Source organism: Mustela nigripes, chromosome 6, assembly GCF_022355385.1.
Source record: "Mustela nigripes isolate SB6536 chromosome 6, MUSNIG.SB6536, whole genome shotgun sequence".
NCBI lineage: Eukaryota > Metazoa > Chordata > Mammalia > Carnivora > Mustelidae > Mustela > Mustela nigripes.
Genome location: NC_081562.1, coordinates 86,347,988 through 86,369,897, shown reverse-complemented (window position 1 = coordinate 86,369,897; position 21,910 = coordinate 86,347,988). Strand labels below are relative to the sequence as shown.

At 43.6% G+C, this 21,910-nt stretch overlaps 1 protein-coding gene across 4 annotated transcripts in view; it reads right to left on the bottom strand.

The window, feature by feature from the left end:
- The window catches only part of SLC4A8 (solute carrier family 4 member 8), a 76,777-nt gene that overhangs the window by 28,872 nt on the left and 25,995 nt on the right, over positions 1–21,910 (bottom strand). For all 4 annotated transcript variants that reach the window (XM_059403148.1, XM_059403150.1, XM_059403151.1 and 1 more), the window contains exons 6-16: positions 20,101–20,289; positions 19,152–19,243; positions 18,072–18,229; positions 17,085–17,172; positions 15,815–15,961; positions 15,100–15,200; positions 8,401–8,575; positions 7,666–7,799; positions 6,641–6,886; positions 1,661–1,766; positions 931–1,092 (exon numbers count right to left, since the gene is read on the bottom strand). In XM_059403148.1, coding sequence (XP_059259131.1) covers positions 931–1,092; positions 1,661–1,766; positions 6,641–6,886; positions 7,666–7,799; positions 8,401–8,575; positions 15,100–15,200; positions 15,815–15,961; positions 17,085–17,172; positions 18,072–18,229; positions 19,152–19,243; positions 20,101–20,289 — 1,598 coding nt within the window. The remainder of the gene's footprint in view (positions 1–930; positions 1,093–1,660; positions 1,767–6,640; positions 6,887–7,665; positions 7,800–8,400; positions 8,576–15,099; positions 15,201–15,814; positions 15,962–17,084; positions 17,173–18,071; positions 18,230–19,151; positions 19,244–20,100; positions 20,290–21,910) is intronic.

Below are 21,910 nucleotides of genomic sequence, written 5' to 3'. Positions count from 1 at the left end.
AATATCTAATCAACTGAGCTCCCCACCCATGTGGACTTCCTGCTCTGCAAATATACCTGATTGAACCCTCCCTTAACAGAAAAACCACCATTTCTCCTGATCTGAACTCCCTTTCGAAGCAAAAGTGGCCCCTTTCAGCCACTCTACACCCAGCCTCTAATTCTGTCCTACTAAAGCTGGTCACAATCAAACAATGCCATCTGCATCAGGAAAGAGTGTTGAGCCTTCAAACAGTCACACTAAACAACTCAGGAGCATTTTGCCTACTGCAGTCAATGTCACCGCTGATTTCACAAGCTGCCACAAGGGCCATCCTTGGGAAGAGACTTTGGGGTCCTTTATATATCCAAAGTGATCATCCCAATTTATTATATTTAGGTGCCATCTCTAAGCTACATGTCCCAACATTCTGGAAATGAAACTTAACAGCATTCTGGAAATGAGAATTACCACCGACACTTTTTTTTTTTTTTTTTAAAGTAATCTCTAACCCCAATGTGGGGCTTGAACTCATGACCCTGAGATCAAGAGTCTCATGCCTGGGGGGCAAGAATGGCTTAGTTTGTTAGATGTCTGACTCTTGATCTCACCTGTAGTCTTGATCTCAGGGTTGTGAGTTCAAACCCTGGGTTGGGCTCCACGTTGAGCGTAGAACCTACTTAATAAAACAAAGAAAGGGTCGCGTGTTCTACTGAATGAGCCAGCAAGGTACCTGTCACCTGGCACTTTTAAACAAAATTTTTAAGTATTAATCCCTCATCCCCCACCACACGTTGAGGAAAGGTTGCCAGACACTAAGAGAGGAGAATGTCATAGTGTGGCTTATGGGGACGTGTGGGGCTGGCCACCTGCCGCTCCACTCAGCACACAGAGAATCAACTGTTACATTATAATTCTAACGCAAAAGACATGCGCGAGCATGCTACCTACCCTGGTTGGGAAGTAGCGGCTTGTCTTAAATGTCTTTAAGGTGCTTGAGAGGATGAAGGTGGTGAAGAAGAGAATGCAGGACCAGAAGAGCACATCGGGAGTATAGGGTCCGTGATGGCCACATGCAGATCCCGTGAACTCTCCATGCATCTCCTGGCATTCCTGGAGGGACAAGCGTTCTGGGTGATGAGAGGCAGGCACAAGGCACAAAGCCTGCCACTCGCTGGCACCACACAGTGGCCAGGGATGCGCGGGGGAGCGCAGGCCACCAGCCACATCTGCCTGACCCCCGCGGGGCTGTGGTGCTCCCACTTCTAGGGGCCCCTTCCAACAACCTCTTGTCCTTAGGCACTTTTGGAAATGAAACCAGGATGATCCCAAGCAAGCACGCAGTTCTGGGAGGGCCTGGCAGTTTGTTTCTATTACAGAGCACTGAATGTTCTTCAAGCCTCACCACACTGGGTGTGCCCCCTGCCCTGCCTGGTGTCATGCCCCATATTTCCTTAGAGCGGGCACCGGATATGGGGTGTGTGGGAGAGAAGAGAAAGGCAATCTTCTTTTCCCTTTATAGACAACAGAACTTCTGAAGGGGGAAAGGGTCAGCAAGAATAGTTTAAATAAAAAAGAACTTTCTTTTTGAAAACACCAGACCTTGCTGAAGGGCTGCCGTGCTTCCCCCCTCTGCCACCCCCTGGCAGTCACAGTGCCTTAACACAGCTCCCAGACTTACACTAACAGTCAGGTTGGCCCAGTGGACTTCTGTTGCCACAATGTTGTGGTCCTTCCAGTACTGTAGGGTATGGTTGTTGGGATTCTCTGGGAAAGTACACCTGCAGCTAAGGGGGAAAGAAAAAAGATTCCTGAAGAAAGTAGCCAAGTATTCCATTAAATACTTTTAGCCATGCATGGGCTAACAGTTTTGTCAGAGCCTGCCTTGCTGCTCTTTTGCCCCTTCAGATCCCTGAGATTGGTCCTGTTGCTTGAGGCGCATTCGTGAGCCCAACCACATCCTTATTTTCCAGTCAGCCATTACTAAAGACAGACACAAATCAGCATGTGGGTTTTGAATTAAATTGTGCCAACAACCAAGCTCGGCACCTCACATGCCCAGAATGAGCCCTGGTGGTTTCCTGCTTAGTTTCTTCCTCTCAGGCCCTTCCCATGAAATTCAATCTACAGAGCAGGGAGGACCTGATACCCCAGTCAGTTCTCAACAGTCTCCTCCAAGCCTGGATATCTCCTGCTCCTTCTATTACATCACATTCTTGTCCTAAAAATCAGAGTCTCAGGATGCCTGGGTGGCGCAGTCGGTTGAGCATCTGCCTTCATCTCAGGTCATGATCCCAGGGTCCTTCTCACTCAGTGGGGAGCCTACCTGTCCCCCTGCTTATACTCTTTCTCTGTCAAATAAACAAATAGAATCTTTGGGGGAAAAAAATAAATAAAAATCAGTCTCCTGAAATTGTGATGCAAGCTCTTCCTGACACTGCTTTATTCCCAGAAATATCCCACCACAGCAGCCTCCACTTCCATCTAACTAGACCGGATCTGCCCACCCACTGGTCACCATGTTGCCTCCCAGTCCCAACATGCTTCATGCTTGAACTGGCTCCCAGGATACACAATGAACACAGCCATTCCCACCAACTTTGTATTATCTGTAAATTTAATGAGCATGCCTTCTAAGGATATAGTGTGACAAAATCAAAATACAAAAAGATCTCAACAGACTGTAAGACGTGGAAACCAACAAAGTGAAAAGTAATAGGGAGAGCTATAAAGTCCTATATTTACATATGAAAAATCAATTCCAGCTGTGCCTGGATGGCACAGTTGATTGAGCATCAGACTCTTGGCTTCTGCTTAGGTTGTTATCTAGGGGTCATGGATCTGAATTCGGCACAGAATCTGCTTGGGACTCTCTCTCTCCCTCTCCCTTTGCTCCCCAACCCCAATCCTCGCACTCCTTCTCTCTCTCTCTCTCAAGTAAATAAATAAATCTTCTAAAAAATCAATTCCAGGGGCGCCTGGGTGGCCCACTGGTTTAAAGCCTCTACCTTCTGCTCAGGTCATGATCTCAGGGTCCTGGGATCAAGCCCTGCATAGGGCTCTCTATTCAGCAGGAAGCCTGTTTCCCTTCCTCTCTCTCTGCCTGCCTCTCTGCCTACTTGTGATCTCTGTCTGTCAAATAAATAAATAAATAAATAAATAAATAAATAAATAAAATCTTAAAAAAAATAATAATAAAAATAAATAAAAATTAAAAATCAATTCTAAATTTGGAAGCAACGAAGATGTCCTTCAGTAAATGAATGCAGGAGCTATACTATACCTAGACAATGGACTATTATCCAGCACTAAAAAGAAATAAACTATCGAGGCATTAAAAGACATAAAAGACCTTCAAGGAGATAATAGTATGTGAACAAAGGCAGTCTGAAAAGACTATATACTGCATGATTATAACTATATGACATTGTGGAAAAGGCAAAACTATGAAGATGCTAAAAAGACCAGTGATTACCAGGGCTCGGAGTATTAGCAAGGGATAAGTAGGCAGAGCACAGAGGATTTTTTTTTTTTTTTTTTTTTTGACAGACAGAGAGCACAAGTAGTCAGAGAAGCAGGCAGAGAGAGGGAAGCAGGCTCCCACCGAGCAGAGAGCCTGATGTGGGGCTCGATCCCAGGGACCTGGGATCATGACCTGAGCCAAAGGCAGAGGCTTTAACCCTCTGAGCCACCCAGGAGCCCGCACAGAGGATTTTTAAAGCAGTGAAACTATTCTGTATGATACTATAATGGGGAGTATATCGTCAAAGATTACAGATTACAGATTCATCAAAACTCACAGAATGTATATTACCAAGAGTGAACCCGAATGTAAACTATGGTTTTTGGGTGATAATGATGTATCAATGCAAATTCACTGCTTCAACAAACTTAACACTGGTATATGGGATGGTGATAGCAGGGAAACTGCTCATATGTGGGAGCAGAGGGTAGATGGGAACTCACTGTACCTTCTGCTCAATTTTGCTATGAATCTAAACTGCTCTTAACAAATCAGTCCAGGGATGCCTGGGGAACTCAGTCAGTGAAGGATCTGCCTTCAGCTTAGGTCATGATCCCAGGGTCTTTGGGTCAAGCCCCAGGTCAGGCTCCCTGCTCAGCGAGGGGTCTGCTCTCTCTCTCCTTCTGCCCCCTACCCCAGCTTGTGCTCTTTCTCCATCTCCAAGAAATAAATAAATAAAATCTTTTTAAAAATAAAATAAAATAATCAATTAAAAATTTAAAAATCAGTTTCACAAATACCAACATAAAATAATTTAAAGAATTGGAGAGTTCTAGCTGCAAACAATGGAAAACAAATATGGAAAATACCATCTTGAGCTTTATTAACACAGAATTACAGTATCCAGATCCAAAGCCTACTCAATCCAAGGCTGGGTACTTTTGTTTGTCTTCTCCCATTAGGATATAAGCCTCATAAAGGTAGATCCTTTATCTGTCATGCCCTATGACAGGGCCTAAAAAAGTACTTGGCACATAGTAGGTGCTCAACAAATGTTGTTAAATGAATATATGATTTTTAAAAAGGTCAAAGAATGAATGTTACCCCAATGCCAATCAGCAATCTACAAGGCTTTAAAGACCATACTTCCTAATGGTTGTTATATTTTGTAATTATTAAAATAATTTCATGTTACTGCTTATGTTCCACATATGAGTGAAACCATATGATAACTGTTTCTCTGTTTGACTTATCTCACTTAGCATAATCCCTCCCTCCAGGTACATCCATGCCAATGCAAATGGTGGGTGTTCACCATTTCTGATGGCTGAGTAATATTCCATTGTATATATGGACCACATCTTCTGTATCCATTCATCTGTTGAAGGACATCTCAGCTCCTACTACAGTTTGGCTATTGTGGACATCACTGCTATGAACATTGGGGTGCATGTGCCCTTTCTTTTCACTACATCTGTATCTTTGGGGTAAATACCTGGTAGTGCAATTGCTGGGTTGTAGGATAGCTCTGTTCTTAACATCTTGAGGAACCTCCATACTGTTTTCCAAAGTGGCTGCACCAGCTTACATTTCTACCAACAGTGTGAGAGGGTTCCCCTTGCTCTGCATCCTCACCAACACTTGTTGTTTCCTGTTTTGTTAATTTTTGCCATTCTAACTGGTGTAAGTTGATATATCATTGTGGTTTTGATTTGAATTTCCCTGATGGCTAATGATGTCGAGTATTTTTTCATGTATCTCTGAGCCATTTGTAGGTCTTTTTTGGAGAAGTGTCTGTGCCCATTTTTTGACTAGGTTATTAGTTTTTTTTTTTTGAGTGTTGAGTTTGAGAAGTTCTTTATAGATCTTGGATATCAGCCCTTTATCTACAATGTCATTTACAAGTATCTTCTCCCTTTCTGTGGGTTGCCTCTTAGCTTTGTTGACTGATTCCTTTGCTGTGTAGAAGCTTTTTATCTGATGAGATCCCAAACAAGCAATAGCACAAAGAACCATAGGGGATGGGAGGGAAATGCAAAGGGGGAGAAATCAGAGAGGGAGATGAACCATGAGAGAGTGTGGACCCCGAGAAACAATCGGGGGAGGAGGGGAGGGGGGTGGGAGGAGGGGATAATAGAGTGATAGGTATTGAGGAGGGCATGTGCTGTGAGGAGCATGTTATACCTAACTACTGAATCACTGAACACTGCATCAAAGGCCAATTATTTACTATACAGTAGCTAACTGAACATAAAAAATTTAAAAAGCAAAAAAAAAAAAAAGGAGTAATTTCAAAATTCTAACAATTTTTTTATGAATTCAGACCTTTAAAAGGTTAATAAATCCATAAGCAAAATCTATAGAAGTGTATCCATAGCTAGGTGGCAGACACCTCCTGGCAGTGTGCCCTCTCTGCTCAGATACTTTCAGGTTGAAATTGTTTGTTTCACAACCAGACCCACCACATCAGAAAGGTACAGCCAGCAGGGAGTGAACTGGATGGACAGAGCTAAAGGTTGAGGGTCTCTAGTCATAATTTGGAGAATATTATTCCAGATAAGAAATGTTTTATAGGACTAGACTCTCCTAGATGGTTGAGAGCACAGCCAAATACTATGCTTCTTTTCCAGCTGATCTGAACTGTCTTAAACATGCAAAGAACAGAGTCTCTTGGGTTGAAATCTAGGTAAGTAAATAGATTATTAGATCTTTAGGAAACAAAGTAAGAGGCTTGTGGATCTCTAAGGAATTATTATTATATCTCTACTTAATGATTCCGAAGAATAGTCTATATATATTTTCAGAAAACATGCTCCAAGGACTCTCAAATCCTTGTAAAAAGTTCTTCCCAACAACTAACTTGAATTCCCCCCACCCCCGCCTTTGCAGCCCATTTTTGTCTCGTGCCTGAACCAAAAGCCATGCTCTGGAAAGCATTTCTCATGTGCCCTGAGTTTCACTCTTTAGTCCATCCTCTCCATCATCACTCCTGACTGTTCTCCTCTCTGGCAGATCTTCCAGGTCTCCACATCCCCAGCCCTATTTCCCAGCAAGAGGGCCAAGACACTTCCTTATTCCTTAACACAAGCTACAAATACTCTCTGGTACACTGCATTCAGCCCATAAAGTCAGGTTCCCTGTACAATTAAAAAAAAAAAAGGAAGAAAAAAAGAAAAGACAAGTAGAAACCATACTTACTAATACAGGCTAAGGTGGTCCAGCTGGCTGTGCATGTGGATGGGGTAGGTCTCTGCCAGGTGAATCAGCTTTTCTATGGCTTCATAGATAAAAATAATGCAAATCAGGGAGGCAAACGCTTCTTCTGTGAAGCGGGTAATGTAACAGACAAGGGAACTGGCATCAGTTGCCACAAGGACGATACACAGGAAGGCGGTCCACAGTCCAATACAAGCTCTCAGGGAGAGGTATGAAAGAGCGTAGTCTCTGAAACAAGACCAAGGTTCATCAGAAAGTATGGATGGATGAATTATAAGACAAAGGGTCAGAAATGTAGTTAGTTTTTCTCACAGTACCCATTCTGGTATTGCAACCCAATTTGTCCCTAATTCTAACTGTACTTCCCTCCTCAATGCTGCCCAGGGACAGCTGTGACAAAAGATTTGCTCTGCAAGCTGGTATTTGCCACAGCAAGGACATGGGAAGCGGAGAAGGAGGGAAGAGCCCTCATGCATTCCTGTCATTTTTGGCCAACGTGATTCAGATCTTATTCTTGCAGTTAGGAAAATGGAGCTGGCCCTTGTTCCACATATTCCCACTCCTAATACAAAATGGAGAAAAGATTTTATAGGAAAAGTAGGGAGATAAGGGTTCTGCCAAGTCTCCACACACCACTAGCAACCAGAATATGAAGAGGGTGTATTAGGCCAAATTAAAAGTGAACTTGAAATAAAAATAGAGGAATTTGAATTAGCTAGGAAAGTTTTTTTGTTTGTTTGTTTGTTTTAAAGATAAAAAGCCAAGACTTCAATAATGGCTGAGGGCCATTAATAAAGCTCTTTAAGACTGGGAGATGCACTATTTTAAGTACAGTACTACCTGGGGGACAGGACAACAAACCAAATGATATTCGTCCTTCTGGTTTTTACAATCCAGTAAAATCCAGTAATATTTGCCTGCTTACCCTCACCTAGGATCCTGGCATTCAATTCTAAGAGCACAATTAGCACATTGAGTTAGAGTTTTCAGAAAACCAAATGTCTTACTTGCAGAATTTGAACAAAATCTTTTCAAACACAAGCACTGGCCCCGTACTTCCTAGGATGGTGAGAGCCTGTCCCGCAAACAAGGAATAGGCAATCCCAGTCATGGAGGCTCCAAACAAGGATTCAATTGCACTCTAAGGGGGGAAAAGAAATCATCAGAGTCCATAACCCGTCTGTAACCAGTAATGTGGGCTTCTGTACATTCCTGACTTAGATCTCTTGTGTGCCCTGACAAGCCATTTGCTTGTGTTTCATCTTAGCAAGAGTGAAGAGTACACACTGTCTAATACCCCTGTAAACAGGTACCACTGTGATGATTCAGGTGCCCAAATCCAACCATGTATGATTCCTTAACTAAGTCCTGTTCTTCGGTGACTCTATTCAGTATACGGAAATATACACAGAAAACACAATGACACCATTCACACAACGAGCCATCACTGAGTCACCTCAAATGTCAAATGACATTGATGTATCATTTTCCATCTTTTGAGCACCAGGTAATTCAACTGGGCCATCAACCACTGAATTTGATATTCAAGTGGAAGAGAGTCTATTCTAAAGGGGAAACTGTGTTGCTTCACCGTATGAAGTCAGAAGACCACAGTAATTCAGTGGAAAGGATTTAATCTCCTTGGTTCTAGCCTGGGAGCTTTCCTCTTCAGCAGACTTGACTGGCAACACAGTACTTTAAGTCTTGTGTAGGGACCCATAGAAGTGGTTAAAAGTCCTTACTATGCGTCCCTCAGTGGCTTCTCCGAGCAATCCCCCAAAGGTGATGACAGGCGACATGCAGGCACAGTACAGGAACAGAAAGGAGGCCAAACACTGTAAGCTGAGTGCATCCCGGTAGTCGCTCCAGTACCAGGGGGCCTTCCGCTTGATGTCCAACACCAAGCCCCCAAAGAGCCTGTGGAAACATGGCAGACAGACGGCTGACATGGTCCCGCTTCCATGAAAGGATCTGAACAGCACCCATTTGAAAAGCCCTTCAAATGTGTTCTGTACTAAGACATACTTTGGCTTCAATTTGACCCCAAGTACAAGAGATCTCTCGGGGGTCAGCACAGATTCTATTTGCAGCTAAGGGTGTGAGTTTGACTGATTATCCCAAGCCTAAAAAGGATGAATTTGGGTGTGCATGTTACCCATTCCAAAAAATTAACGTGAAATTAAGTAATAGCTTCAAATTTCAAATCCTGAGCTGTTAGGAAGAAATGTACAAAACCAACTCAAGGTATTAAAGTTGTTAGTTTTAGTATATGTAGTCTACATTAAAAGCCCCATCACATGCACTTTCCTGCTCTGAACAGCTACCCACCTTCCTGTTGAGAAATTAGCATAATAATTCATTCAGGCAGTTGACAAGTAATAGCAGATAACTTCATGCCAGGCCTTATGCCAGGGGCTAGAGAGGCAGCAGTGAGCAAGACAACACAGCCCTTCTCTCCAGGACCCACAATCTAGTGCAGGAGATAGGCAGTGCAGTGAGGGTGCCCCCGCAGACAGCATAGGACAGGGAGGGACATTTCAGCAGGGACTCAGAGAACAGATCAGGGGTCAGCCAGATGAGGGAGAGGGGCTAGCACGGGCGCCACCTAGAGGTGAGAGCGCATGGCTGCCCGAACTATGGGGAGAGTGGGGTGGGAGGAGACTGAGGAGCCAATGCCAACAGGCAAGGATGGAAAAGCTGGAGAAGCTGGAGAAGCCAAGTCACAAAGAGCCTTATAAATTGTTTTACAGAATTAGAACCTTATGCTAATGGCATGTCACATCACTGAAGGATTGTAAACAGGAGAACAACATAAACATGCATTCTGGAAGGATCTGTCTGGCAGAGATATAATGAATGGAATGTGGAGCAAGACTGGAGGCAGTAGATTGGGACGAGGAGAAGTGGACGGATTCAAGGGCTTAAACGGGAAGTAGAATCAACAGGACTCGGTGCCAGGACTTTGGGGACCCTTCTCCACTTCCCAAGGATGAGACTGATCAAGAGCAAGATATCCCACACCAAGGAGGAGTAGCGTTCTCAAATGGGGTCACTTTTCCTGAGAGTGGAGTCCCTGTATCAGAGTGAAAGCTGGTAGGAGGGTCGCAAAAAGAGTCACTTGGCATTCTACAGGACAAATGGCCTGGTCTCCTCTACAAATCAGTGGCACAGAAAAAAAGGAAGGAAAGCTGTTATAAAATAGGATCATAATAACCAAATGCAACTCCTGATTGGATCTTATGTTAAGCAAATAACTCTAAAAAGATGTTGCTAAGACAATCACGAAAAGTTGAATATGAACTGAGCATTAGACAATTTAAAGAATTAGTGTTAATTGCGTTAGATATCTTAATGGCATGATAGTTGTTTTTTAAAATGTCCTCATCAAACAGAGATACATACTGAAGTAGTTACAGGTAAAATGACATGATACCGGTGATTTGGTTTTAAATAATCTAGAAAACATAAAAATAAAACAATTAAGTGGGGAGAAATAGATGAAACATAATTGGCAAAGTGTTCATCACTCTTGATGGGCACACAGGGGTTCATTGTACCATTCTCTCTTCTGTCTTATGTGGTTGAAATTTTCCATAATAAAAAGCTAAAAACAAAAAATGAGCTATTCTTTCATGAAAGGAGGCTTGGCCAGCTCTTTCTTTCTCTCTGCCTGAGAGCCTGGAGGAGAACCAGGAGGCCTGGAACGTGGGCGCCAGGGGAGAAGGCCCAGCCAGCTCTCACTCTCTCTCCATGTGAATGCCTTCTCTCCCCTAGCCAGGTGCACTGAGGGCACAGGTAGACACAGGGCAGATGCTATTCTGTCTTGCCCGTTTGCTCTTTTCCTCTGATTTGGCTGGGTATAGTTGGGATTTACCATTCTTTTAATTTATATCAGTAACATCACAATCTAGGTCTTGGCTTAGGGAAGAGAGGCAAAGATAAGTTTGTTTCTCGTCTATCTGGCAATCTATCTAGCTGAGGTAAGGAGCTATCTATAGGATCTAACCCGGAGTGTGAGAATTCCACCTCAGGGTTTGGAACCAAGGCTCCAATTTGTAATAAAGTGTCACTCTGTTTTGCTTTGTCCTCTAGGTAAATAAGACCTTATAGGCAACTGTGACTAGTGTAGGGCACGATATAAGCATTTCTGGGTCTTTACCAACACAGAATCTTGGTTCCGTATAAATATCACCTCTTAATCATTGATGACCTTCCTCGGAAGGGTATTGTTCTGGGAAAATAATCTCCTTCTGCAATAATGAGCCTCACCCCACTAGGCAACGGGAGATGCTGCCATGACTGCTCAGCACCCCCTTGGATGCAGGAGGCACCTTCAGTGAGGAATGTCTGTGAGTAACAGGCAAAGGATTTATGTGAACTGGATTCCTAAGAAGCCAATGGAAAGGGAGGATATCTGTTTGCCTAGTGGTGATTAAAAAGGGAAAGAAGGGGTGCCTGGGTGGCTCAGCTGGTTAAGTGTCTGCCTTTGGCTCATGTCATGGTCTTGGGGTCTTGGGCTTGGGCTCTGTGTGGCACTCCTTGTTCAGCTTTTCCCTCTCCCTCTGCCCCTCACCCCTGCTCATACACTCTCTCTCTCTCTCAAATATATAATAAAATCTTTTTTAAAAAATAAATAAGAGGGGGGTGCCTGGGTGGCTCAGTCATTAGGTGTCTCCCTTCAGCTCCAATCATGAACACTGTGTCCTGGGATTGAGCCCTGCATTGGACTCCCTGCTCAGCAGGAAGCCTGCTTCTCCCTCTCCCACTCCCCTTGCTTGTGTTCCCTCTCTCGCTGTATCTTTCTCTGTCAAATAAATAAAATCTTTAATAAATAAATAATTAAGGACAGAAAAGATCTGAGGCTTTTATTGGTAATATAACTATAAATTAATAATTTCTGAACACTGTTTACAAAGTCAGCCTTATATGTCATTCATGCATAAAAATCAGACCATAATCACACATCTACCACAAGATCAGGCACGGATGCTTCTCTTCACATCTGAGACTTCCTTTCCCTTTCAAAACTACCCTTGATGTTCAAGTTTTGCTGGGATAGGAGGTACACAGGGCTATGAATTTAAGCTTGATGCAAGACAGGACTTACCCGTGTAGAGGGTCACTAGGCTCTGGAGCACTGACTTAAGGAGCCCTTCTCTGGAGGGCTTTAAGGACAGGACAGCCATCCTCTGTCTGGTATGCTTTGGAAGAAACCTGTTTGAAGTGTGGGGGGTGGGGATCATCGAGATAGCAGCTCCTGATTCTTTTTCTTCATTAACCCTTCCCCAAAGCGGCAATAACCCAATAAAGTACATAAAAACACCTTGAAAAAGCCCTTTCAGAGTATCCTCCTGGTGGTGAGGCTTCTGGCCTAGGAACACTCTAGTCAGACATTTTTTTTTTTTTAAGATTTATTTATTTATTTGACAGACAGATCACAAGTAGGCAGAGGCAGGCAGAGAGAGAGGAAGCAGGCTCCCTGTGAGCAGAGAGCCCAATGTGGGGCTTGATCCCAGGACCCCGAGATCATGACCTGAGCCAAAAGCAGAGGCTTTAACCTACTGAGCCACCCAGGTGCCCCTAGTCAGACTTTCCTCATTACTATGTACGGGAATTCATCAGCATCATTGCCTGCATCAACATCAGGGAGGTCCAAAGACACTGTCGTTAGCCCTGGCACAGTAGGCCATGTAATAAAGAACTCAGACTACTCCTTTCCACCTGTCTCTTTCCCACCTTCTTAGAGTCTACACTCCCCCATATTCATATACATCACCATCCAACAAGTAGAACATCCCTGAAGTCTCCAAGTTTTGCCCGAGGCCATACAACATGATAGGCATAAAGCAGATTCTCCACCTCAAAGAAACACAACTAACAGTATGAAGAACTCCAAAACCGAGGCTGCTAATGTATTTTTAGTCTGTGCAGTCCAGGCAGGTCCAGAAAGTTCTAGGATGTCCATCTGTGTGGGTGGGTTTATGTTCACTCTTTGAGAGTGATCTCATTACTCTGAGATTGGGAAAGGGGCAAGAGTTGGCACAGAACCATAATTTCTGATGCAGGCATTAAGTCCCCTTGTAGTAGCCACTACAAGTCTACAATGGGAGAAAGGCCATGTGTCTTGAGGTCTTCTACAAAGGGTTCTAAGGAAAACTTTAGTAGGAGTTCAGGAAGAGAAAATATCTCCCTCACCAAGCAGACTAGGCTCTGAGCCTAGATAACTCTTCCTTTCAGTCTCATCAACTCCATAACTTCCTGACAAGACACAAAGGGAGAACTTCCTCAAACCCTATGTGAATTTGTGAGTAAGAGTACTTTGATGCCATGAGAAAGCATGCGATGATTCTGGCTGTATGAGATTCTCTTTTGGGATGTCCGGCACCATTGTCGAGAATCTATAATTGTTGAGATCCGATCTAATGCTCTCCTCAACCCCCACGTGGAATTGATGACAAATGACCCCCTCAAAAAGCCTGAGACTCTAGGTTGTTCTCATCTGACACCAAAAGAACCCTGAAATCTCACTCCTGCATGGATATCATTTGGAGGAAATCCTGTTGCCCTCATTTCCACTACCTTCAAACTTTAAATCCTAGGGTATGGACACCATTTATATTCAAAAAATAAATCACAAGTCTGAAATACTATCAAAGCCATTCCTAAGACTGTTCTCCCCAAAACCACCACCTCTTCCAGAACAGCCTCAATCCTGGAACCTATTCTAAGGACAGATGTTTCCCTTGAACTACCTCTCAAAACCAGGTCTCCCACCCAATTCAGGCTTCTCCCAACTGTAAAGAAAATGTTTAACTCACTTTCGGAGGTTGCTTCCTCATTTTAGTGACTCCCTTCCATCAAAGGACTGTTCCTTTCCTCCATGATCCCTCCCCAGAACCCAATTATCTTTCCCCAACCTCAAATACCTTCCTCCAGCCAGGAAACACACTTCCCCTCTGGAAACTGCTAGTTAGGTGTCTCTTCTGCTGCTTCTCAGTCTCCTTTTCCAGCTCTTCCCTGAATTTCCAAGAATGGAAAAATAGATGACTGTCTATAATTCTAAAAAAAAAAAAAACCCTGAGTTTCCACTGCATAGAGTACTGAGGAGAGAAAACTAAGGAAAACAACTTCAAGCAAAGAGGGAAAAAATAAGGTGAAAGTGAGGAAGTAGAGGATGTAACAAAGCTTTTCTCTGTGATCAGAGTCCTGTCCTGAGAATCTCCACCAACGTGTCCTGCTTAGACAATTTACAGAGACAGAACTATGGTCTCAACCCTCTCCCACAATCTGGGGGAAACCCTAGATGTCACTCCAACCCAAAATATCACCCTCTTGGGGCACCTGGGTGGCTCAGTGGGTTAAAGCCTCTGCCTTCGGCTCACATCATGATCCCAGAGTCCTGGGATCAAGCCCCACATCGGGCTCTCTGCTCAGCAGGGATCCTGCTTCCTCTTCTCTCTCTCTCTCTCTCTCTGCCTGTCTCTCTGCCTACTTGTGATCTCTGTCTGTCAAATAAATAAATAAAATCTTAAAAAAAAAAAAATTCCTCTTTACCACCTTCCCACCTGACAAATAAAACCAAGTCTGGAGACCTGCTTCCCTAACCTTCCATAGAGAACCTTCTCCTTGGGCATCTGTCCATAGAATCCTGGCCTAGAAGAGTAGGTTAACTATTGAGAAACACACACACCTCTCAAGTACTACCTATATTCCTACTCTAAGGGAGTTTCTTAAGTTCAAATAATTACTCGGTATTTATCTATACTTAGTCCACTCATGCTACAGAACAGGGATCATTCTAAAAGTATTCATTCATAAGTTCTTCAGATATTGAGTGCCTAGTCTGTGCAGGGCACGGTGCTGGGTGCTAGGAATAGAGTGGGCACCCCGCCCTCTAGCGGCAAACGTTCCAGCGGGAAGACAACAAATTAAGCAATGATAATAAAGTATGAGAAGGGCTGGAACCTGGGGCAGGGCGGGGCTGGGCGGGGGCGGGGTGCGGGGCGTAGGGTCCCGGGGAGGGGAGGCGGGTGGCAGACGAGTGAAGACAGAACTCAAAGCTGTGGCACCACATAGCGGGAATACCGAACCTCATCTGTAGAGTCTTAGAAGGCTTTCCAAAGGAAGTGACATCTAAGCCGAGACAAAGGACAAATGGCAGCCAGGAGATGAGGAAGAGAATGAGTGTTCAAATCGGGGAATAATGTGTGGAAAGGAGGGGAGGGGAGACAAACTTTGGTAGGTAGTTTGAGAAACTTGAATGAATGAATACCATATCTGATATATTTGCAATACTTATTATAGTCAGTGGTTCCATTTGGAAAGTCATTCCCAGGCAGTATACTAGGGAGACGAAAGCTGAAAGCAAAAAGTGCGACTCGTTCCTTTGCACACCTTCAGCCGGGTAAGCAGTACGAGCTGTGAAACGTCCGCGGACTTACCGCCCGGTGCGCTGAAGTTCCGGCCCGCTGTGGCCCCCGTGTGGTTCCGGTTCTATGTGGCAAACATTTCCGTTTGGAACTCCAGGCATTTTCCTTTTCTCCTTTTAACAAAGGACCCCCAGATTAGTAAAGTCAGCCATCTGTTCTGTCCTTCCTGCTAACAGGGGGTAGTGGTAAGAAGAGAATCCAAAAGCAGCCCCCAAATACCCAAGGGTTTGTCGTTTTCAAATGCATTTACTGATTTGGGGCAGTTTATTTGATTTTGCTGAAAAACAAACAAGTACACAGAATTTCTCCCCCTCTCTACTAGTACCTAACTCCTAACTCTGCCTTGTCCAGAAACAGAAAAATGGAAGGAAGCTTTGGCGTCAGCTCTGTCCTAAGTTCCCTTTTCAAATCTCTCTCTGTGTAATCTTACTTTCCCTTAAAACTTTGAAGATAGTTTTATCTATTTGTAAAACTAAGGATAAAAATACTGAATTGGGGATGCTGCCAGCAAGGCTGAGCTAGCATTTGTAAAGCACCAAGTGCAGTGGCTAATGTGCAGGTGCTCCCTTTCCACTCTAGTCAGGCCACAAGCCTGGGTGACTGGCTGCGACTCTGCACCTTGCTCCTTTCATTGCATGGCCTCATCTACAATCTACTCCCAAGAAATGTCCTTCCCTCCCCTCTCTACCGTTGGGAAGCCTTGGGGATGCTAATGTGCATACATTACCTGGGAGGGGACATTTTTGGGTGGCTCGATTCTAATGGAGGGGTCCCACTCCCCTGGAGGCAGCACAGTGACCTGATCCAGGAACTCATCAATTCCCGCCAGGAGATCATCTCGTTCTTTTGCCTTATATGCCACGTCATGAAATATCTACAGGGAAGAAAAAATCCTCAGGAAAGTTGAAAATAACTTAAAACAATCACCAGTGACTATGGTGAAGGACAGATACACCCTCATGATTTTTATCTGTCATAGGGATCTGAAATGTGGAAAACTTTAGCATTTAAAAAAATGCAAAAATAAGAGGCCTCTGGGTGGCTCAATTGTTACACATCTGGCTTCAGCTCAGGTCATAATCCCCGGGTCCCGGGATTCTCCCACTCCCCCTGCTTGTGTTCCCTCTCTAGCTGGGTCTCTCTCTGTCAAATAAATAAAAATCTTTACCAAAAAAAAAAGTAGAGATAAACTGATAAAAAACATAAACCCGAAGATGAGCTAGTCAAGAAGGACTAGCTATGTGTCTGTTAGTACAAGAAGAGATAAGACTCTAACATTGTATCGTTGTCATCCCTCCAAAGAATGGAACAAAAGGCAAAAGGCATGGGAAATTTTCCTGATCATAATAGTTGGAAAAACTGGGTGGAATTACTAATGAAGTTCTCTCCAAGAAATAAGTTTCCCAGTCAAAGAGAGATAAGAAAACACAACCCCCCCCCCTCACTCTACCTGCTAAGACATGCCTTAAAAACATTACACTGAAGCTTACATGAGCAGTGCAGGCCTTACTAAGGTATATAGTGGGGATCCAGCACCATGGCAGCCAAAATATCCAGTTTTCTTGGGACATTCACATTACAGTGCCCAAGTTCATACCCCTGACCTTTATGCAAACTATTCTCGTTTACATGGAATAAGAGTGAGGTTTCTTTATGTAAATAGCCTTTATGTACGGAATTAACCATCCTCTCTAGAAAGTTGTCAGCCTTTGTGTCTTTCTCTCTAGGTATCCTAATTGGCAATAATAATTTTCCCAGAAAAGGAATTCTCTGAATCCTTGATTTCTCAAAAAGGGAGAGATAACATAGGAAGAAATACCTCCAAGAAGGTTTGGTCCTCCTACAAAAGGCATTCAGAGAAGTGACCTGAACTGCTTCCCTGAAGATAATTACCCAGGATGGTAATTATTTTATCTCCAAAAAACAGCATAGGACTTGGCACAGAGTAAGATACTCAGTAAGTGTCTGTAGCATGAATGGGAAGAGGTGGCTCATACCTCATCTGTCATGATGGTAGCCATGGATCTGCCAATCTCATGGTACTGCTGACCTTTCCCTACTGGACCCAATAGGATAAACAAAAATCTGGCAAGACATACAGAGGATGAAATTATAAATTATGTCAGTAAACATAAAGAAGTGTCATCATATTCCTCTCTAAACAACAAAACATTTCTCTTTCCTATCAAACAGAAATCACTGTCATAACTTCAATAAAACATGACAGGCTAATGATGGGGCAATAGAAGTTGCCTTGACCTAAAAGCTCCGCTATGAGCATTGAAAGCTATTTCAATACTCCATTCAATAATATGGTTACCATTCTTAGGGTTTCCATAGACACAATTCCTTACAATAGAAAAAAATGCTTTTTTCAAAACATACCATTGTAGTGCAAATTCAAGGTTTTCTGAATCTCTTTCATTGCTCTAATAAGAAAATCATGGGGAGAGGAGAGGGATAAGGAAGTTGAAATGATGAAGACCAATAGAGGGGTCTAAACTGTGTTCTGGACATCTGGGTACTCTGTAATTAACGGGGCTCTGAATCACCTGAGTCACCACTTTAAGAGTGCGTGAATAGCCTTATGAAGAAATGTGGACATATTTGCAAACCATTACAAATCCTGCCAGAACTGTGGAAAAAGACATCAATACCTTTGCTCAGAGACCTTTCCCCAAGACACGGCTCTGTGGAACTGGGAGACTAAGACTCAGGCTTCCCATCCTAACAAGTGATTAGCCCATGGTCTGCCCTTTGGATGCTCTTCAGTTCTCCATTCCCAAGCCTGTAGATACTGTATAGTCACAGCCTTAAAACTCTTAGAGTCCTTCTGCATGGAATTAATCAAATATACCCCCAGTGAGAGCACTGCTGAATTTTAAATAGCATTCCCCAGTTAATCCTAGATTTTGGCATTAGCTACTTTCATCCACCAGCGCTCACACAAATTTGTACTGGAGTTTTGCAGTCCTTGTCTTTACCTGGTAGGGATGGGCACTTCTGTCAGGCCTGAAAGAAGAACAGCAGGAGACAGCCTCACAAAGGCAACAATGGGGCGGTCCAAAGTATCCACCTCTCCAACAAGGACATTTGAGGCCTCTGCCCCAGTGGGAATTTTTTTCATGAAATGAAGATCCACCTGCAAGTCCAAAAGAACTCTCTGACAACCTAGGAGCATCCCCTCAAACATCATTCACCCTCTCGTACCTGACGTTCATCTGCTATTTTATGATTTAACAAGTGTTTTCTTACACTAGTTCACATAATCCTTACAATAACTCTGTAAAGTGGATAAAACAGGCCTTGTCAGCCCCATTTTTTTATTTTAAAAATGAAGCAGCTGAGACCCAGAGAAGTTGACTTGCCCAGTAAAGCTTTGAAGAGAGGGAATTTAAATCCAGGTGTTCTGATTTGAATCCCATTACCCCACTCTTTCTCAAAGACTGTTGTTGAAGCGCTAGGCCACATTTTTTTCCATTTTAAAATACTTGAATGCTTTGTCAGAGATTTCAGCTTTTCTGAATAAAACAGGGAGCCTTACAGGCAGAGGAGCACCATGACACCATGCGTGTTCTAGCTCGTGTCAAGAATAGACCCAGCCAGCAAGAGGCTGGAGGCGGGGAGATCAATGCTTACATCAGCAGCTCCAAGGAGGCACCCAAGTCACAGTCCTGAAAAAGAGTCCCAACTGCCAAGTAGTTTTAGGAGACAAGAGCAAAAATTATCGTCCTAACAAAACCCTTGGAGGTAAGAAGGAGCTGCTGAAGAGCAAGTACCCCCCAAAAATGGTGGAAAAATCAGGAAGAATGCATCAGTAAGGATTAGCAATTGCTCCTCTCAGTTCCAGCATGCTGAACCTGGTGGAACAGAGTGGGCCCCGCCCAGGCTGGAGAGAAAGGGAGAAGACCTGAGCAGAGGGGCCTCCTCTCCTGCAGAGGGGGTTCTGGTCTTAGACAAAGACCGAGGAAATACCAAAGCTTACCAGCTTCCAGCAAGAGGACTTTCATTTCCACTAGGGCTGCACTTAGGCCTCTAAGGCAAGTTCCCATGTCTGTGCTCACCTTGCTTAAATCCACAGGACTGTGTTCACAATTCACTCCATTTTTTACTTCAAGACTTGTCGTGGGAACAGACTGAGGAGACACAGTTTGACCTATTCAGAGGAAACAATTCCCTGAGTGTCTGCCCTTTGCCTCTTTGACACACCCCATCCATCACGGGTTGGCTAAGGCCATGTCTCCAGCAAAGCCCATATAGAGAAGTCCATCCAGATGACTATGAAGCTAAGACCCACACATACATATCACCTTACCCACTAGTTAGCGGTAAAGGGAGGACAGACGTCTTACTACTTCTGCACTTTCTTCCTGAACATATTTCTGATCATCTTTCCTTCCTCTAGTAAGGTAGTGATTCTTAACCAGCAGTACACCTCAGAACTTTTCAAGTGTGTGGATTCCCAGGCACATCCCTGAACGCTGGGATTCAGTGTATGCAGGGGCAGGGAGACATACAGGTTAGGCCCTGTCTGGCCAGAGAAAAGGAAACCAATCAGCAGCTGAAGTTCATTGAGTGTTTATAATCTACCATGCACCTGGTTAAGGGATTTACATGGATTATCGCATTGAAGGTTCACAATAAATTTGCTGTTCGATGCTATTATTATCCTTATTCCACAGAGGAGAAAGGGAGACATAAAGAGATTTAGGAGGGTGCCCAAAATCATACACTTTGCAAGTAATGAAGTCTGATTCTCAAGCCTGGAAGTCTGACTCAAGAACCTATGCTACTGTACTTGCCTCCCTGATCTAAGACCTATCTGCGGTCTTTCTGAGGCTTGCATCCCTAGGTCGACAAGAGATCAATGTCATCAGCCCCAGCCCGCCATCCTCCCTGTCAGCACGGAAGCTTGTTAGGCAATTACAGCCTGTACCCTCTAGTCACTTAGCACCTCCAACTAGTTCTTAAATGTCTAATTAATGAGAAAACAGTCACTCCTGATAATCTTACCGTTCTTATCCATCGAATGTGGATCAGACTGCTTCTTGCCAACCTCAGCAAAGGAGCGAACAATGGGAATGAGGTTATTTCTCTTTTTCTCGTTCTGATGGTGATGCTTTTTGAGCAGAGCTTCTCGCACTTTAACCCTCATGCTGTCATTCAAGTCACTGAACAGTTCTTGCTGGTCCAGGATCAGGTCTGGAAAGCAGGCGCTAACATGAACACTCCAACTGACAGTCCGTGAACTCAAAGAGGCCAGCATCAGGTGGGGTGGGGGGTGAAGGGCACAGAGTAGGGGAAAGCAGTTCCATCGGGTACAACTTATGCTTCAGTGTCCCAAAGAGTTATCTGAGGACAGCAACCATGGCAAGTTATACTTGATTCATGCAACAAATCGGTTTTATTAGAAACTATTGAGCACTTAATTGTGCCAGAATGGTACTATGAACTTTCCACTGATAATTCAATCTAATCCAAATAAATACTCTAGACTTAGGTGACACTGTAACAATTTGTACAGATCAGGAAACTGAGGCCCAAACATTACAGAATTCCCCAGAATGTCTCATCTAGTAAAGTTGCAGGACAGTTCAAAACCAAGGCTGTCTGACTCAAAAGCCCACATTAATAGCTACTTTATTCTTTCATTAGCCGAAGTTCCTCTGCAGTCCCTTCCTCCAAGATTTCAACATTGCTCTGATTGTCAAGAGGAGCTATAACTGTAGAACACTCCAAATGACCACTTGAAGGTAGAAGCTAAGCACATGGTAAAGCTAACTAAGCACCCCGGCAACTGCCGCCAAGCATCAACCTATAACCTGTCAAGTCCAGCGCAGTCTGAGGGGGAGGCAAGCCCTATACCTGCTATTAATTGTGTGTTCTAGAGCTAAAGGCCCACATTCTACCCCACTTCTACCACCTTCTGTGTGATCTTGGGTAAGTTCCCCAAACTTTCCATACCCCAGTTTCATTATCTGTAATACAGAGCTAATATTACGAACCATCCTCAAAGCTTGTTATGGAAAATTAATGAAATGATAAACACAAAATGCTGATTCTCAGCTGATACACGAGCCAATTTACCTAACTTTATCACTGACAAGAATTTATCAGGTCCCTAATGGAAAGAATGAGAGCAGTTATACTGCAATCCTACATACCTATCCTTGAGCCTCCCCAAAACTTCAACCTATTCTCAACCCCAACTCCATCCACAACTATCCAAGTACTAGAAACACTAAATAAAGAAAATATATTTTGAATATTCAAGCTGAGGATCCATGGTTTCTCTATCTTTAACCTTTATATTGATTGGCTCACTGCCCCCACATTGTAAACATGCTTCAAGATCCTGTATCTTGAAAAAAAAGAATTTAATAAGAAAAAGAATGTTGGGGGGCACCTGGGTAGCTCAGCGGGTTAAGCCACTGCCTTCGGCTCAGGTCATGATCTCAGGAACCTGGGATCCAGTCCCGAATCGGGCTCTCTGCTCAGCAGGGAGCCTGCTTCCTCCCTCTCTCTCTGCCTGCCTCTCTGCCTACTTATGACCTCTGTCTGTCAAATAAATAAATAAAATATTTTTTAAAAAAAGAAAGAAAAAGAATGTTCACCCCAGGTCCTCCCTTATTTAACCCTCTCTCTCTCTCCTATCATTTAAAGTTCTCAAAAGAAAAATTTCTCAGTGCCCTACAATTTGGCTATCTAATTGAAATTGCTTTTTTTTCTTTTAAGTTTTTATTTATTTATTTATTTGTTTATTTATTTATTTATTTGAGAGAGAGAGCACTAGAGAGAAAACACAAGCAGGAGGAGCAACAGG